The sequence below is a fragment of the Mizuhopecten yessoensis genome, unplaced genomic scaffold, assembly GCF_002113885.1.
Source record: "Mizuhopecten yessoensis strain PY_sf001 unplaced genomic scaffold, ASM211388v2 scaffold716273, whole genome shotgun sequence".
NCBI lineage: Eukaryota > Metazoa > Mollusca > Bivalvia > Pectinida > Pectinidae > Mizuhopecten > Mizuhopecten yessoensis.
This window is the reverse complement of record NW_018480034.1, coordinates 1,399-19,650: the sequence shown is the minus strand read 5'-3', so window position 1 is coordinate 19,650 and position 18,252 is coordinate 1,399. Positions and strand designations below refer to the sequence as shown.

The 18,252-nt window shown below is 39.3% G+C and overlaps 2 protein-coding genes across 3 annotated transcripts; one reads left to right on the top strand and one right to left on the bottom strand.

The window, feature by feature from the left end:
• Positions 1-10: 10 nt before the first annotated feature.
• Positions 11-1,115, top strand: LOC110442501 (bile salt-activated lipase-like). The gene is made up of 2 exons (XM_021486144.1): positions 11-310; positions 792-1,115. The coding sequence occupies exons 1-2, from the start codon at positions 11-13 to the stop codon at positions 1,113-1,115; spliced, it is 624 nt and encodes a 207-aa protein (XP_021341819.1).
• A 6,382-nt stretch (positions 1,116-7,497) lies between these two features.
• On the bottom strand, positions 7,498-14,218 carry LOC110442494. 2 transcript variants are annotated; one of them, XM_021486135.1, is made up of 4 exons: positions 14,084-14,218; positions 12,571-12,649; positions 10,382-11,087; positions 7,498-8,516 (listed from the first exon to the last, which is right to left on the bottom strand). In XM_021486135.1, exons 1-4 carry the CDS (start codon positions 14,127-14,129, stop codon positions 8,415-8,417), a joined length of 933 nt encoding a protein of 310 aa, XP_021341810.1. In that variant the 5' UTR covers positions 14,130-14,218; the 3' UTR covers positions 7,498-8,414. The 2 variants fall into 2 exon arrangements, with proteins under 2 accessions (XP_021341810.1, XP_021341811.1); XM_021486136.1 differs by having other exon boundaries at positions 10,382-11,081.
• Between the last annotated feature and the right edge of the window lie 4,034 nt (positions 14,219-18,252).

The following is an 18,252-nucleotide window of genomic DNA, read 5'->3' as shown; positions in this document are numbered from 1 at the left end:
CAAGTCCCCAATGGTGAACGTTCTTGGTCCCCACCCAGTCCAAATGGTGAACGTTCTTGGTCCCCACCCAGTCCCAATGTTGGACATTCTTGGTTCCCATCAAGTCCCCAATGGTGAACGTTCTGTGTCCCCACCCAGTCCAAATGGTGAACGTTCTTGGTCCCAACCCAGTCCCAATGGTGAACGTTCTTGGTCCCCACCCAGTCCAAATGGTGAACGTTCTTGGTCCCCACCCAGTCCAAATGGTGAACATTCTTGGTCCCCACCCTGTCCCAATGTTGGACATTCTTGGTTCCCACTCCAAGCATTGGTACCATGGTAGTTCTTTTTCTTCCTGTCCCAATAATGGACATTCTAGGTTCCCACCAAGTCCCCAATGGTGAACGTTCTTGGTCCCCACCCAGTCCAAATGGTGAACGTTCTTGGTCCCCACCCAGTCCCAATTTTGGACATTCTTGGTTCCCATCAAGTCCCCAATGGTGAACGTTCTTGGTCCCTACCCAGTCCCAATGGTGAACGTTCTTGGTTCCCACCCAGTCCCAATGTTGGACATTCTTGGTCCTCAACCAGTCCCAATGTTGGACATTATAGGTTCCCACCAAGTCCCCAATGGTGAACGTTCTTGGTCCCCACCCAGTCCCAATTTTGGACATTCTTGGTTCCCATCAAGTCCCCAATGGTGAACGTTCTTGGTCCCTCCCCAGTCCCAATGGTGAACGTTCTTGGTTCCCACCCAGTCCCAAAGTTGGACATTCTTGGTCCTCAACCAGTCCCAATGTTGGACATTATAGGTTCCCACCAAGTCCCCAATGTTGAACGTTCTTGGTCCCCACCCAGTCCAAATGGTGAACGTTCTTGGTCCCCACCCTGTCCCAATGTTGGACATTCTTGGTCCCCACCCAGTCCAAATGGTGAATGTTCTTTGTCCCCACCCAGTCCCAATGTTGGACATTCTTAGTTCCCACCCTGTCCCAATAATGGACATTCTAAGTTCCCACCAAGTCCCCAATGGTGAACGTTCTTGGTCCCCACCCAGTCCCAATGTTGGACATTCTTGGTCCCCTACCAGTCCCAATAATGGACATTCTAGTTTCCCACCAAGTCCCCAATGGTGAACGTTCTTGGTCCCTACCCAGTCCCAATGGTGAACGTTCTTGGTCCCCACCCAGTCCCAATTTTTGACATTCTTGGTCCCCACCCAGTCCCAATGTTGGACATTATAAGGTTCCCACCAAGTCCCCAATGGTGAACGTTCTTGGTCCCTACCCAGTCCCAATGGTGAACGTTCTTGGTTCCCACCCAGTCCCAATGTTGGACATTCTTGGTCCTCACCCAGTCCCAATGTTGGACATTATAGGTTCCCACCAAGTCCCCAATGGTGAACGTTCTTGGTCCCAACCCAGTCCCCAATGGTGAACGTTCTTCGTCCCCACCCAGTCCCAGTTTTGGACTTTCTTAGTTCCCACCCAGTCCCAATGTTGGAAGTTCTTGGTTCCAACCCAGTCCCAATATTGGAAGTTCTTGGTTCCAACCCAGTCCAAGTGTTGGGCGTTTTTGGTTCCCACTCTGTCCCAGTGTTGGACATTATTAGTTCCCACCAAGTCCCAATAATGGACATTCTTGGTTTCCACCAGGTCCCAATAATGGACATTCTTGGTTTCCACCAGGTCCCAATGTTAGACATTCCTGGTTACCACCCTGTCTCAATGTTAGACATTCTTGGTTACCACCCTGTCTCAATGTTAGACATTCTTGGTTACCAGCCTGTCTCTATGTAAGACATTCTTGGTTACCAACCGGTCTCAATGTTACACATTCTTGGTTACCACCCGGTCTCAATGTTAGACATTCTTGGTTACCACCCTGTCTCAATGTTAGATATTCATGGTTACCACCCTGTCTCTATGTTAGACATTCTTGGTTCCCACCCTGTCTCTATGTAAGACATTCTTGGTTACCACACTGTCTCTATGTTAGACATTCTTGGTTACCACCCTGTCTCTATGTTAGACATTCTTTGTTACCACCCTGTCCCAATATTGGACATTCATGGTTCCCACCCTGTCTCTATGTTAGACATTCTTGGTTACCACCCTGTCTCAATGTTTGACATTCTTGGTTACCACCCTGTCTATATGTTAGACATTCTTGGTTACCACCCTGTCTCTATGTTAGACATTCTTGGTTACCACCCTGTCTCAATGTTAGACATTCATGGTTACCACCCAGTCTTGGTTCCAGCTTCTGCTGTTGTCAATTTCAATTTTTATTTTGTTTATTAACATCTGGATTGAACATCAGGCAGAGAGCCTATATTCAGCTTACTTCATAATACAATAAATTGTATCCAAATAACACCTGGTAATAGATAGAAAGGTTTATGTATGTAATACACAAAATCCTGGAGTATGTCAAATAGTTATATTTGGGCGGATTGGTCGAGTGGTTAACACTCCAAGCAGGCGGCCGGGGTTTGATCCCGAAGTCGTCGTATGCATGGAATATTCAGAGAAAGTGTTTTTCTCCTGCCCACACAACTCCAACAACCCAGATGGAGTATAAAATGGTCTGGGGTGGATGTTGCGGTATCTGTGTTTTTGTGGCATTCAAGTGGGTGGCACTATAAATGATACCGTTGGAAGTACGGTCCCACTACAAACAGAACACAATACATCTCCAGCACACACATAGGGAGATATTAGCCAGTGGTATAGGACTAGTAGTTAGCACCTTGTATTGATTGATGTTTATGCTAATTGTATTCATTGTATTAAATTGTATATCTATGTACTGTAAAGCGCTTTAGAGTGGCTTATGTTAGCTAGATAGGGCGCTATATCAAATGTTGTATATTTATTTTATTCACCCCTGAAATTTTATAATGATCTATTCAAACCTTTGACTTAGAAGAGTTCAAATTTGTCTTCAGGGGTGAATGAGTTAACTTCAAATAATCTATCAGGCGCGTAGCTACCATGTAAGCCAATAAGCCCGGGCTTGCACATGATTTTGACAAGTTTAGGTTTTCATGACAGGTTTTTTTCTTGCTGATACTATAAAGTGGAGTTTAAGTTTTGAATATATAGTATACATATGTAATTCCTCAGATATGATACATTGTTAATAGTTAGTACAAAAATGTATGAAGTTTAGAAATGTCCATTGCATTAATGCACAGTTCCAGGCGGAACTAAACTGCTCGATTGAGTAAATTGAGAAACTCACTCACGGCGTGCCAAACGTAGGAAAGGACACTTTGGAATCTAAATAAATGACGAAAACTGTCTTCTGGAGCCTGCCCAATTACAACACAACAGAATTTTAAAAAATCACGGTGCTTTGTATTTTTTTACTTTCTTTACTTTCTTTTCTTCCATGTCCACAAAATGTTTATGAAACCAGAAGACGAAACGGTGTGGTAGGCATGACGATGATAGTGGGGGCAACCTCGCTTCTCGAAATACCCAACAAATAACAGGAGCAAGTATAAGGAACCAGTCACAAAACACAAACAGAAGATGAAACTGTGTGGGAGACTGAGTAAAGGTGACATGTCGGGCTTACACATGGTAAAGGGGCTAGCTACGCGTCTGTCTAAGCTTTGTAGTTAAAAAAGTTTTGTTATTAAATATGGATATAATTCATTGTGCTTGATAAATACACAGCTGAGGGATTAGTGTAAAATCAACAACCGAGCTTCAGACTTCCATTGTAGGAAGACCTTTGTTCCTGCTCCAGTGAAGGAAGTTTTTTGATAAGCTTTAAGATCAATTAAATTATCTCTAGCAATGAAAACATTGTCTCAATTTTATCTTATTTACTTATCATTTATTATTTATTTATTTATTTATAACTATGTCTACGTGTTTGATTTAATTTAACATGTAAAATGAAAATAAAACATTACAAGATGTTTGACAGATCAGTTACCTTATTTTTTTACCTTTTCTTGCGATAAAGCTTGAAGGAACACCATCAATACGGATTGGTTAATTGTATTACTTCAATAGTTATGAAGACATCCTCTTTAATGATTCGTTCATTATAAGTACTTCTTTGTTAATGATTGGTTGATTTTGAGTCCTTGCTTGATACTGATCGGTTTCAATAGACACTTCTAACATGAGCAATGATTGGCTAAAGGGTTTCAGAACCCTGATGTGGAGCCCAATAATCCACCCTCTTTCTCGAGCAAAAATGACTTGATTGTTAGGCATTATAATGGCAAAGACAATTCTGTATAAAAATGTAACTTAATCCCCTCCAATGCTGATTGTGTCCATTGTCCGTCGTCTGTCCAGCTGTAGTCAACATTTCCTTTTAATGACTTCTTCTAGAGAACCAAAAGGCCTGGAGTCTTGATATTTGAATGGTTGCTTGGTTGGATGGAGTCCCAACAAAATTTGCAAACAAAAATGATGTTGACCTACTTTCAAGGTCACATGGATGAACAAAAATTCTAGGCCTGTATTCATGACCATGACCTATTTTCAAGGTCACATGAGTCAAAAATGTCAAAAACTAAACACAACTTCTGAAGAAGAACTGAAAGATGGAAAACCATTATATTTCTAATTTGGCTGGCATCCTCCTGGGTTACAAAGTTTGTGAATAAAAGGATCTTGGATCTACTTTCAAGGCTACAGGGGCTGAATATGAAAAACAATTTATTCGGAAGAACTGAAATGCCTGATAATTGGCTGTTAGCTTCTGGAAATATCAACAAAACACATGATACTGGGAAAGCCAACCTTTTAATGTTTGAATTATTCGAGAAAACATACTGTTAACGTTTGGTTTTGATTACCGTGTGGTGTATTTATATATTGTTTAGACTTTTTATATCAAAATAAGGATGCAAACAGCAGGGAGACTGATAGTTATTTTGACGGGGCATTGAAGGCCAGGTGACGAGTACTATACTAAAACAACACGTGTAGCCCGGAACCATAAAATAGCATGCACTGTCACCTTCCGGGCACATCTGTTTTTCCATTTTTTTCGGATATTTTCCTGATAATGAAAATGGAAAGCAAACAGTGCAAGATTTTAGTTCGTAATGATATCCAGCAAACAGGGAAAAAATCTGGATTTGTTGCAGAATCTGTTTTGAAAACATTCAATAAAAAAGTTGTTTTTATCTATAGTCAAGTTGACAATGCGTGATGATTCGAGTGTTTCTAGAAACTTTGGTAACGGTGACGCATCACCGTTTAACATTATATGATGTTGATACATCCTATATTTATTTATAGTGAAAGGCACAATGTAGAATTTGGAAATTATATTTTTGTTTAAATTTATATAAATGTGCAGTATTCACACTTCAGGATTGAATAGCAATGAACTTTCGAGATATGCCTATTGCTACGTAGTCGGTAGCACAGGGGCATGATAATTAATCCATCTATCAATACTCCTTACATATCAGCAGAGGTCCATACGCTCTTATAATTACTGTGAATACATATCAGAACCCTGTGTTCGATTGCAGAATTAGAGACCCTCTTTTCATAGTGAAACGGTGTATAAAAACTGTATTTAAATATTTTAAATTTTAATATATTTCACGAGTTTTGCGTATTTGTTTCAGGATGGTTGATTTGGTTTAATTTTGTTTAACGTCCTATCAGCAGCTAAGGTCATTTAAGGACGTGCCTCCATGTGTGTAGTGTACATGTATGCGTGCTTGCGTGTGTGTATGCAGGAGACATGATATGTTAGTGTGCTTGCCTCCTTGTGATAGCGCGCATCTGATGCCAACTTTATAGTGCTATCTCACTGAAATACCATGCCGAAGGTACCCAGCACAGCATTCCGCCCGGTTACATTATACTGACCCCTAACAACTATCGTTTTTAAGGACTTTGGTATGTCCCGGCCTGGGGACAGAACCCATTGCCTTCCTGACCTGGGCGAACGCTCGACATGAAAGCCAAACGTGAGGTGTTGTAACAGAATGCATAAAACAGTGTCATTATTGAGGAAATGTGTTTCCCCTGTTCTAATTGTGCTTTAGCATCTTAATTATTTGTTTATAAAATGGACATATTTCTAGACTATTTTGATTAAATATGGGTTTTCTGTTGATTTGTCGAAATATTCAACAATTTGATGTAAAGCGTTATGATAATTTTCCAGCATCGAAAAAGTTCAAATTTCCAAAACCACTAAATCCAAAAATAAGGGTCGGAGAAATAAAACAAAACAATACAGTTTACCACTTAGAATGGTTCCATAATGATAATGTCGCAAAGCTAACATTGAGTCTAAAATATTCTACCTACCGCAATTATACTGAAATAAGTAAGGGTGGCAAATGTTTATTTCTAAAATGTAGCTAGCCAAAGTACAGTGCTACGTGACGTTAATATTATATAATTAGGTTTCCCTTTTTTAAGTGAACTAGTCCTTTATTCACACACACACACACACACACACACACACACGAAAGTCAAACCCTCACACAGCTTACCAACCATTGGAGGTTGAATTCTGAAGCATATGTCATAATTGAGGTCACATCTTACACCGAACTGCTCGTATATTATTTAGGATCTCTGTCATAGGCCTGATATGTGGGAGCCTGAAGTTAGTTCCTAGTTCCGTTTAAGATGAACAGAACTTGGAACCAGACCCTAGTTCCGTTTAAGATGAACAGAACTTGGAACCAGACCCTAGTTCTGTTTAAGATAAATGGAACTGGGAACCAGACCCTAGTTCCGTTTAAGATAAATGGAACTGGGAACCAGACCCTAGTTCCGTTTAAGATGAACAGAACTTGGAACCAGACCCTAGTTCTGTTTAAGATAAATGGAACTGGGAACCAGACCCTAGTTCCGTTTAAGATAAACGGAACTGGGAACCAGACCCTAGTTCCGTTTAAGATAAATGGAACTGGGAACCAGACCCTAGTTCCGTTTAAGATAAACGGAACTGGGAACCAGACCCTAGTTCCGTTTAAGATAAATGGAACTGGGAACCAGACCCCAGTTCTGTATAAGACCAATTCCTTCATAAAGGCCATGGTTGTTTAAATTTTTGACTGGAAGGTTGTGGGTTCGATACTTGTACTGGTTCACAAATGACTACGCGCCTTGTAGACAGTGAAAGAATTACAAAACACGGATACGTTTACCTTAAACGGAACTAGGAACCAGGAACCAACTTCAGGCTCCCCTGAGAAGTCCACTATAATTTTCGTACATACAATAACCCCTCCCCAATTTAGTTTTGGATAGCGGTGTCCAGCGCGACTGGCCTAAAGAACTCCCACTGACCGGGAAGTTGAGCGTGTTGGGGCGAAGGTAACTTAAAGATCGGAGGTCACTGTGTTCGAGTGTTAATCCAGGGCTTGTATTCATGAAACCGTTCTCATGCTCAACCAAAGTTTCTGTGCTCAAGTCCAATTTCCTGTTCCCTTGATCATTTCATAACAAAATCACATTTTGTCCATGATTTTGGATGAAGATTGGATGGACCAAAAGCCAAATAGTGTTTTTAATGTTTACATTTGACTTTTTACTGTGTTACATGGTTTTAACAAGTTACTAAGAAAGTTGGCTCGAGCACAAAGAATAATATCTGCTTGTTACCATGTGTCTTTGGTGCAGCTAACAGGAATTATGCTTCGTGAGAGAAATCATTTCAGCTAAATCATGATAATTGAACTCAAAGAAAAGAGAAAGAAAAGATCATGACAATTGAAATCAGAGGAAATTAACCTAAGAAGAAGAGAAATTAGAAAAAATCCACTAAATGTACAAAAATGGTCAATAAAATGTGATACACGCGTATATAAGAAATAATGACATAGATATAAGAAGTATATAAACCTACAACGTTTGAAAACATATCATGTACACTGTCCAACGCCTTCAGATTTATATTGATTTGGGTATTTAAAGCTTTAATGTTGATGAAAAGTTTCAGATACACGCCTTACAAAAATCATTGCTAAGTAATCCGACAGAATTTCAGATTTGAATGTTCACTTCTAACGTTACAACAAAGTACATACCCACACAAACATGTATATGAATTGACTTGAAATGAGGTCGATGTCTTTTTTATCAACCTGAGAGGTTGACTCTTCTTCTCGGTTACTGAAATTATTTATTAACCGATCGAAATCAGGGTAATATTTTTTTGGCAGCCATATTTTGTTTTAGAATATTTGTCTATAAAGTTTTGTTTATATTGTCTTATCCGACTGTAAATCTATTTATCCGATTGGAACTCTACAAAACTGTCCAACGATCGTTCTTGATACAAAGCATATCTCGGCTCAAGACACACACAATAATTCCTGTAATGTTGAAGTTCTCCTATGGGCACCTCTGTCATGAAGCGGGACTCTTTTCAACGTATTCCAAAACAGTTTCTCGTCGCTCTGTCTGTTCGATTTCAGTTTCTCATATTTCAAAACAGTCGGTATGGTCCGTGATTTTAATAGTAACAGGCTTCCATCCGAACAGAGGGTGTTTCATCTTCATCCGCACTTTTATCGAGTTCCCCTGTAAATTAAAATGAATTGAGTTATTGTTAGAATTAATATATAAACGGTTTTGTGAGATATACTTAATGCTAACAATATAGAACTACATACAGTATCGTCCGAACGAAGCCCTAACAAAGTAACATCGTGTTGTTTCTTCCCGAGTCATTCTTTTTAGCGGTGACTCCCTAGGTACCCGTATTCATGTGAGCTTAGCCGTTGCGAGCGCATTAACCCCACAACAATCAAACAAACATCACGTGTATTGTGTCATATTGTATTGTATTGTATTGTATTGTATTTTTTATTGTATTGTATTGTATTGTATTCCGTACCAACGAAGCGACCTTCGATCGTCACAGAGAAAGTGACTAGAATTTTAGAGGGCTTTGTTACCTGGATACAGATGTACGGGAGAAAACCTATTCCACAAAATCCTGTCTGGATAATGAAGCAGCCATATTAATCAGTCTCGACAGAAAACATGTTTACCTAAAACGTGTTTCAATTCATTGACTAATATTTTTATTAAAGGATCTTTACTATTTGTAGTCTTTTTGTAGAGCTTGGCTTCTACATCTTATTGATACTGTTCATCGCTGACGTTTCGCTGGATATTTATCGAGTTATTGAGTCGTTTGGCGAAGGGATTCATCGCAAATCCAAATGTTTGGCAAATAGCTTTTGTTCAAATACAAACAAGGAACATAATAACGGTCATTATTCTTTTAATAATTCCAATGTTTTTAAACGTCGCTAGAGCAACAATGGCGAAAATTTGTATAAGGCGTATGCATGTAAAATCCATTTCCAGTGAGTTGATACATTTGTTTGGACAATCGCATTCAACGCTCCTGGATATGTTTGCCCATTTTTGTATTTATTTTATTCATTTTGAAATTTCGAAATGAAGTATATTCATTTAAGTAACAATATTTTTTATTACCAACTTTCAGTCTTTACAAATCTGTTGTTCGGAGTACGTCCCATCGAAGTCCTAATTATGTCCCCTTGAAGGTCACATATATTGTACATCTTAGAACATCCCTTTCCCCTTGAAAGGACATCTATACTGAAATCTAGACATTATTTTCGACTTCAAATATTTATATATCGAAATGTGTTTCATTCATAATCATGATAATCATGTTTTACAGGATAATCGAAATATTTTCACAAATAGCGGTGATTGGGTTAAAGTAATTCGCCTTGATGTTCCCTGAAGTGTTAAATCGTTCGTTTAGTGACATCTACGTACATCAATGAAGACAGTAAGAGGGGTTGATAGGGGTTAGTAACGTTGAGGGTTAGAACAGTTCGTTATATTGTACAAAACAGGAACCTTGTGCCGTTAATGCCACGATTTGTAAATAAGCCAGTTGAGAGAACGCCGCACGTGGTATTTCGATTTTAATAAAGGTGGTCGCACAAGGGGACTATGTGGACTGAACTCATTTGGTAATGTCGATAAAAAAAATCCCCTGATCCCCAAATTTCATTAAATTTTACTGACGTTCAAGTAGGATAATGCATGGTAGTTTTAGAAATAAGCCAATACCTTGCGTGCTAACATCCGGGCCAATAAGAGTTATTAATATAAGTTGATACAACTTGTTTCATAATTGTTGTAATATAAATAAAGCTTATATACAATGTACATTATATTCCTATGAACAAAGAGGCTTACATATTGTATTGGCGTCTCGTCATATAATTTTTCGTGTTATAAAAGACATCAATCATTGCTCAAAAACAGAAAATATATTCTGTTACAATTGTGTAATGGATTAATGAAACTTCTCTCTAAACTTTGACCTGTAATGGTGACCTTGAGTAAATGGATATTAAATATGTTACGACGTAGCTACGTGTATATGAGTATACCTTGAGTAGTTGCTGGAGCTGATGGCAAGCGTCCACTCTCTGTCTCCTTCTCTTTGTACAGTTACATCTGGACCTGGCCCTGTCAGCTTCCCTTACTCTCCGGCCACCAGTAAGATCATACACATCCTTGACCACTCTGCTATTGTTGTCCATTTCTCTGACGGTCTTGATCTTTTCGCGGTTGGTTTCCTTCAGTGCCGGAATGACATCACCCTTTTCCATCATTGTACCGACGACGCTTTCCATATCCGTTTTATTCCGTACCTGTCCTTTGAAAAGAGTGGCATTTGTTTCAAATACAACTCCAATAACTTTAACCTGTTCTGAGGAAGAAGGTTTAAACGGGAAGGCGTCTTCTTTCAATTTCTTTTCTTTAGTCTTTCTGAACAAATGTTTGCCGTGTAGGTAACCAAGGTTTTTTGGTGTTGCTGAATTAGTCGTTTTTATTTCAACTTCATCATCGACAAGGACGAATTCTTCAGAACTATGGATATAAATTACTACGGCTGCCAGTAAAGTCATGGAAATCCCGATAATTCCGAGAATAAAAACAATGTTCATGTAACTACCGGCCGTCACGAAACGCCCATGCGCATATGCGTTTTTGGCTCGCACATATGCAAAGACCGCCATGACACCCAACACAGGATTGCAGAGAGTTGACAAGACCACACCCACAACAGCGTACTTCGGGTAAAGGCTGCGGCTTCAAAAGAAAGAAAAAACCATAGATAAATGAATACGTCAAAGTCCGAAAGACAACTGCGGTATTATGTAATCACGACGTTTTTCTTTTTTACCCTGACATTGCAGTCTTCAATTGCAAGTGACGGATTTTTTTACATAAATTTCGAGAATGTGCACTACCATGCATTATGGAATATATTTAGGCTGAATTTTGTTGCATACAATAATAAATGTTAACAAGATGCATTTCAATCCTTATTTTATCACCAAAGACTACGGAATGTTACAACTTCTTGAGCAAAGTACTGTATTTGGCATAGAGCATTTTGACGTTATAATTAATATTGACGTGACGTCATAAAGAGAATATTGATCTTCTGTCTTTAGAAATAATAACTTAAAGTCAATATACCGGTAGTGAAATATTGACTCTGTAAAACATGATCACGACTTCGCCAATCAGATTTCAGGAAATTCGAACCCTATCATATATTATAAATGACGCCATGACTTTATGGCGTTGCATTTAAGACAAAAGACATACACTACATGATGTTGAAGATACGACATTGGTCCAAGAAAACTTCTTTTTGTCGCAATAAAATAATCATATACATTGTTGGCACTGTGGTGGAAATCTTAAATTCGTTATGATGTTAATTAAGATTTATTACACTCATCATAGGTTCCAAACTAGATTACCCCTCTCGTCCCAATCCGTCTGTCTCTACTTCCGCCAAGAATAATGTTGAAAATCATGTTTTTGTTCAATAAATATAAGAAGTGAAAATGCTTTCTAAGGTTTACTTGTTACCAATCCTATTGCTTTTAACAATGAAATACATATTAACTAACTCCCAGGCATAGTGGGTTTTTTTTTGGCTCGGCGTTGCCTTGCTGAAATGAAAACATGGCTGGTTGACTTCACATCCCTGCTGAGTTATGGTTTCACTCCCAACCCGCCTTATGCCCACCGGCAAAAATGTCGATGCTTATATCATATATGTTCGGGAAAATAAGTTTCCGCCGTATGAGCAAAAATCGTGTTTTTAGGTCACCTGAGCTTTAGCTCAAGTGACCTATTGCTATCCGTTTTCGTCCGTCGTCGTCCGTCGTCCGTCGTCCGTCGTCCGTTAACATTTTACATTTCAAACTTAAAGTCAAGTTCTGCTGGGCCGATTGAACTGAAAGTTGGTAGGAATGATCGCCTCATGGTCCTGACAAAGTGTTGTTATTTTTCGGGTCAATCAGAAATACAATTTGGCTGCCATGGCCGCTATTTTGCTACTAAGTTCTAATAGGCCGATCTCACTTAAAATTGGTCTAGGAATGATCAGCTCATGGTCCTGACAAAGTTAAGTTAACATTATACTATTTTTTACTCAAATTGGTACATATTTCAACAACAAAAATAAATATTGTAGGACTCATGTGACCGTTAAGGCCCATGGGCCTCTTGTTTAAAATTATTATTCCTAGGGACTCCAGATATGAGTACTTACCGTTTTTGTCCCGTGACTCTGGCGTGCTTGGAATTCACAAATGACGGTCGTACCTTCCCCATAGTGACATTCGATGACACTAAAAAATGAGCAATTTTAAGTGGGTCCACATTCGATGACTTATTTGTGAAAGCATTATTTTTTTCTCTAAATATTTTAAATAATTTACATCATACAACAAAAATCAAAAAAGCACGTTGTTACACTATTAGTGTAGTGGATAGCGCACTTGCCTTTCACCAAGGCGGCCGGGGTTCGATTCCCCGATCGGACGTGAAAAGGTATGGGGTCACCTGCCCGATCACGTGGGTTTTCACCGGGTACTCCGGTTTCCGCCCACACTAAGGCCCCCACTAAGATGAAACAGGGCTCTACACATTGGCCATTGGAAACCCTTGCAATTTGTACCAACTGTGTCATGACAACAGTTTTCTAGAATTCTCCGGTTTATAAATGGCACAATATATGTCTCCACTGCCCTCGGGCTGTTAAACAGTTTCATTTTGGACATTGTATTTGTTTTTACAACATGGCAACTGTCTGTCATATCGCCCCACCATAGCTTGCCGTTACGCCACAAAATACGGTGAAAAAGGTTTGTTTATGCACTTACGGTAAACTTTTTCATTGTTTCATTTTATTTTTAAATAAGGCCAGACCAAGGCTGAGTGGGTGACCTGTTGCTACACCGCCTGTACTGGTTCTGTCATAATAATCTAAATATATATTGTTTTAGAACCAAACCTATGTACTCATGTACAAATTGGACCGCATTTCCGCTGTTGAAAATATTTAAAACATTGAACGGCGATTTCTTACGAACATGAACATTTTTTTTGTACATTTGACAATAGAAACCGAAAAACCAGAGCTTGATTTGTGTTTGTTTCTCGTAACACTATACGGCATTTAGTGCTAGATTTTGTCACGTCTACACAGAATTCGGTTTTAAACCCAGTATTATATTTCTTTTATTCTAATGCAGTTAAGACCCCAGTGCTAGATTTGTCTACCTCGTTCAGTTTGGAACACATGACATCACAATCGAACGACCGTCTTTACTCGTGATAACGCGTTCCGATTGCTCTTGCCCCCGCGGTCATCCTCCAAACTCCAGGGATTATGCTCATTGACGTTCTGTGCAGAGATTAAAGAGCGTTTTCCCTAATATTCAAGGATGAATCTTGGTCTGGTGGTACAATATAAAAACCACACGAGGGAGATATAGTTCCGTATCCATCACCAACGTTGCTTATTATTTGTTAGCAATGTACAAATGTCTAATGTAATTTTGAAGAAAAAACCTTTGAAATAACACATCTTTTAGCATGTCATGAAAAAAATTTGCGAAAACAAATAGTCTGGATTTTATCACACAATATAAGTATCTAGACTTTTAAATGAATAATATTTATTCTAGTTTTTCTCTATAAAATAAATCTACTGCAATAACAGATACTCAACTATTTGAAGAAAAATAATTGAAAATGTTTGTGTATAAATATTGACTTACCGGCAGAAATAGAACATATTCCAGGGTGTCGGCCTGGATTCAGCATGGCGGGATATTACAGGACTTTGTTAGCAGGTAGGAGGGAGAGTAGCGAACTGGCGAAGCTCCGTCGCACTAGTCCTGTATACATATATGGTGACAAGAGGAAGTGTAAGGTCAGCGTCCCGTTGACGTAATCTTTGTACTTAGTACATTTGTACCAGCACAGGCGCTTGTGAACTAGAACTACAAAACGAAGTCATCATAAATATATTGATGATTTTGCAGTTGCGATATCTCAAAATCAAAGGAAATCGGACCAAAATTCAAATCTGCTTGTATCGTCGGGGATTCTTGCTCAAGCATCCCGAAGAGTTCAAATGAAGCTGTTTTGGTATATTGTTTGTATATTGATTATCCCTTACAAAAAAACGGTATCCACGTGCTTTGTGAATTTTAACTACTGTTTTTACATAAACCCGTTGTCAATATAACGTGGCTGGGTTGAATGATGTGATGGGTGCCTTTGGCTTGATATTTCAGTGAGGTATCACTCTAATAGTCGGCATCAGATTCGTGCTATCACAGGGATACAAATACACCAACATACAGCCTTCAGTACACACGTATATATTAAGAAGTTGCACACACGGATGATAGTGCTGTTATTAGGACGCTAAACTCAATAACGAGAATCTGGTCCGTGATATCTACTTCATCATCTTCCACTGGTGTGCGACAAGGGTGACTTTTGTCACCATTACAGAACCTCCTTCTAAAACCAAAAATGAGTAGCATGTTACGAATTGGGTGCTAAAAACTTTTGTTTACTTTATAACAATTATGAAACAGTTTTTATCAACTTATGTATCAAGCAATCTTGTTGGCCTGTCTGTCGTTCAGCATCAACGCTGGTTATCCAGCATCCATGCACACATGGTCTACAGAAGTCATATGACATCAACATAAAAACGTGCAGTAAACTTATAAGTTCATACAAGTTAAACACTAACTTTAGAGGGACAGTTTATTAAAATTCGTCCAAACAACTAACTTAACTAATCAGTGAGGCCAAGTCTTACCGAGGGAGCATAACAGTAGTATGCATGTACATTGAACAGTTCGACGCTATTTTGGCGAAATCCAGTTGCAGTCTAATGTTGGGAAAGCTAGAATCCTAGCAAAACTTGGTGACAGCAGTAGTGACGGTATGTACCATATCAACCAAATCAACGAGACGACATGACGGGTTACCAGAGGGTCCAGGATGGAATCAGAGATCTACCAAACCATCGAATCGAGGTTATATGGAAGAACTGTCCGTGACCACCAAAACGCATGTCCGAGCAAAACGGGTTGTGTCTGCACCAGAGGAGGTAGTCTCATGAGCAAGGATGAAGTTCGAGGCAAAAACTCTAGGTGCGTGGTAATGGAGAAAGGACAACTGACGCAACAGTTGAAGTTAGGTATAAAAGGAGGGCAAAACAGACGACAGGGAGAAAAGGTCATCGTTACAGGGGGAAATCGACAGAGGAGAAGAAATTGGGGCCCTGAAAGCAAGGGCAGTGGAAAAGGTCTCGCAAGGGGCATGAACAAGACGGAAGCTGCCTGAAAGGAAACTTACATGGACAGTTTTTGTTTCTTTCTTTTATATTTACATGGACAGACCTGTGACGCCATGAGGTCGGTACATCATACTTTAGCGTCGCCAGCGTACCTTCGTCAGGTAAACTAGTTGAGAAACCAAATGCCAGCTACACAAAGAACGTTTCAGTATGGGTCATATCCTTTCAGAGTCCAAGAGAGCGCTGATACAGAGACAATACCGGTGGAAGTATGACCAGGTTCTTCGGGAAATGACAGATGTTCTCGAGGTGGAGAAGAGCAAGGAGAGACCAGCACGAAAGCACAAACCATCCTTCATCGTGTAAGTAAAAGCAGGAGAAAAGGAAAGTAGAGCAACACCGGGCAACACTGGCATTATCGACGTTTCCGGACGTTGTGCAAACAACTCTAGGTACTGAGGAGTGATGCGACCAGATCATTGAAAGGTAATTGGTTTGGTTTGGTTCAATTTTGTTTAACGTCCTATTAACAGCTTATGTCATTTAAGGACATGCCTCCATGTGTGTAATGTATGTGAGCTTGCGTGTGTGTATGCAGGAGACAAGGTATATTGGTGTGCTTGCCTTCTTGTGATAGCGCGGATCTGATGCCAACTTTATAGTGCTATCTCACTGAAATACCATGCCAAAGGCACCCAGCACAGCATTCCGCCCAGTCACATTATACTGACAACGGGTGAACCAGTTGTTGCCATTCCCCTAAATGCTGAACGTTAAGCAGGGAATAACAGCTACCATTTTAAGGACTTTGGTATGTCCCGGAAAACCCCATCGCCTTCCTCACATGGGCGAACGCTCAACATTCAAGTCAACAGTGAGGTGTTGCCAGGCAAGGCGCTAGGGAATAAAAGGTAGTTATAAGTAAAAAGAAAGATAAAGATCCCAAATATTGCAATTTATTTCGGTCGCTTTTGTGTCGCCAAATAGAGGACACAAAAGCAAATCCACAATTCTACAGGGGTTCCCACGTTAGTTGCTTCCTATGATACATGCAGTGGGTAACAGCAGGTGTATTCTTTTCCCGATGCCCCACCTGCAGGGGTGACCATTGAAAGAAAACCAAATATGCAGAGATCATGGAATAGTGTAGGGAGCGAGGGCGGCCTGTGGAGGTTGGATGTAAAAGAAAAGACAGGTAAGACGGCGGTGCGCAGACTAGCAGAAGCTGCGATCGCCCTTCATGCTGGCTGTTAGGCAAACGGAAAGAAAATAGACTGTTAGCCATCCATTGACGGGCAGTAAGTTGAGCGTAACCGCCAACCCTTCGGGGTATCCGTACTAAAAAAAACTCTCCATCTGTTTAAAACGAATGAACAAATAACATTAGAAAAAATGTGGAAGTGGAAATCGGTGAAAAATTACTTTTGTCTCATACATTTACAGACTCAGTCAAATCACTCGTTGAACTTTTTGAAAAAAGAAGAACATCTAGAAAGAGTATCAAATTTTTACTAAACATGTTACTACAATAAAATGTGAATTAATAAATTTTGGATAAAAGTTGTATTTAGAGGATTTATGTATAACTTGTTGATTATCGGTATCTGATGTATGGATATTGCCGTTTTTTTCATTAAATTTGTAAGATTTACCTCCCCTCGTACAGTAACGGAAACAAACATCCAAATATATAACTAGCATATTCTACAAACTAGGTACACCTCTAGATCTATTATACTATTTAACGTCAGTAGGTACACTTCTATATCTAATACAGTGTCTTATATCAGTAGGTACACCTCTATATCTAATACAGTGTCTGATATCAGTAGGTGCACCTCTAGATCTAATACAGTGTCTGATATCAGTAGGTACATCTCTAGATCTAATACAGTGTCTGATATCAGTAGGTACACCTCTGGATCTAATATACTGTATAATGTCAGTAGGTACACCTCTAGATCTTATACAGTGGCTGATATCAGTAGGTACATCTCTAGATCTATTATACTGTATAATGTCAGTAGGTACACCTCTAGATCTATTAAACTGTATAATGTCAATAGGTACACCTCTAGATCTAATACAGTGGCTGATATTAGTAGGTTCATCTCTAGATCTAATATAGTGTCTGATATCAGTAGGTACACCTCTGGGTCTAATATACTGTATAATGTCAGTAGGTACATCTCTAGATCTAATATACTGTATAATGTCAGTAGGTACATCTCTAGATCTAATACAGTGTCTTATATCAGTAGGTACACCTCTAGATCCAATACAGTGGCTGATATCAGTAGGTACACCTCTAGATTTAATATACTGTATAATGTCAGTAGGTACACTTCTTGATCTATTATACTGTATAATGTCAGTTGGTACACCTCTAGATCTAATATACTATTTAATGTCAGTAGGTACATCTCTAGATCTATTATACTGTATAATGTCAGTAGGTACATCTCTAGATCTATTATACTGTCTAATGTCAGTAGGTACACCTCTAGATCTTATACAGTGGCTGATATCAGTAGGTACACATCTAGATCTAATATACTGTTTAATGTCAGTAGGTACACCTCTAGATCTATTATACTATTTAATGTCAGTAGGTACACCTCTAGA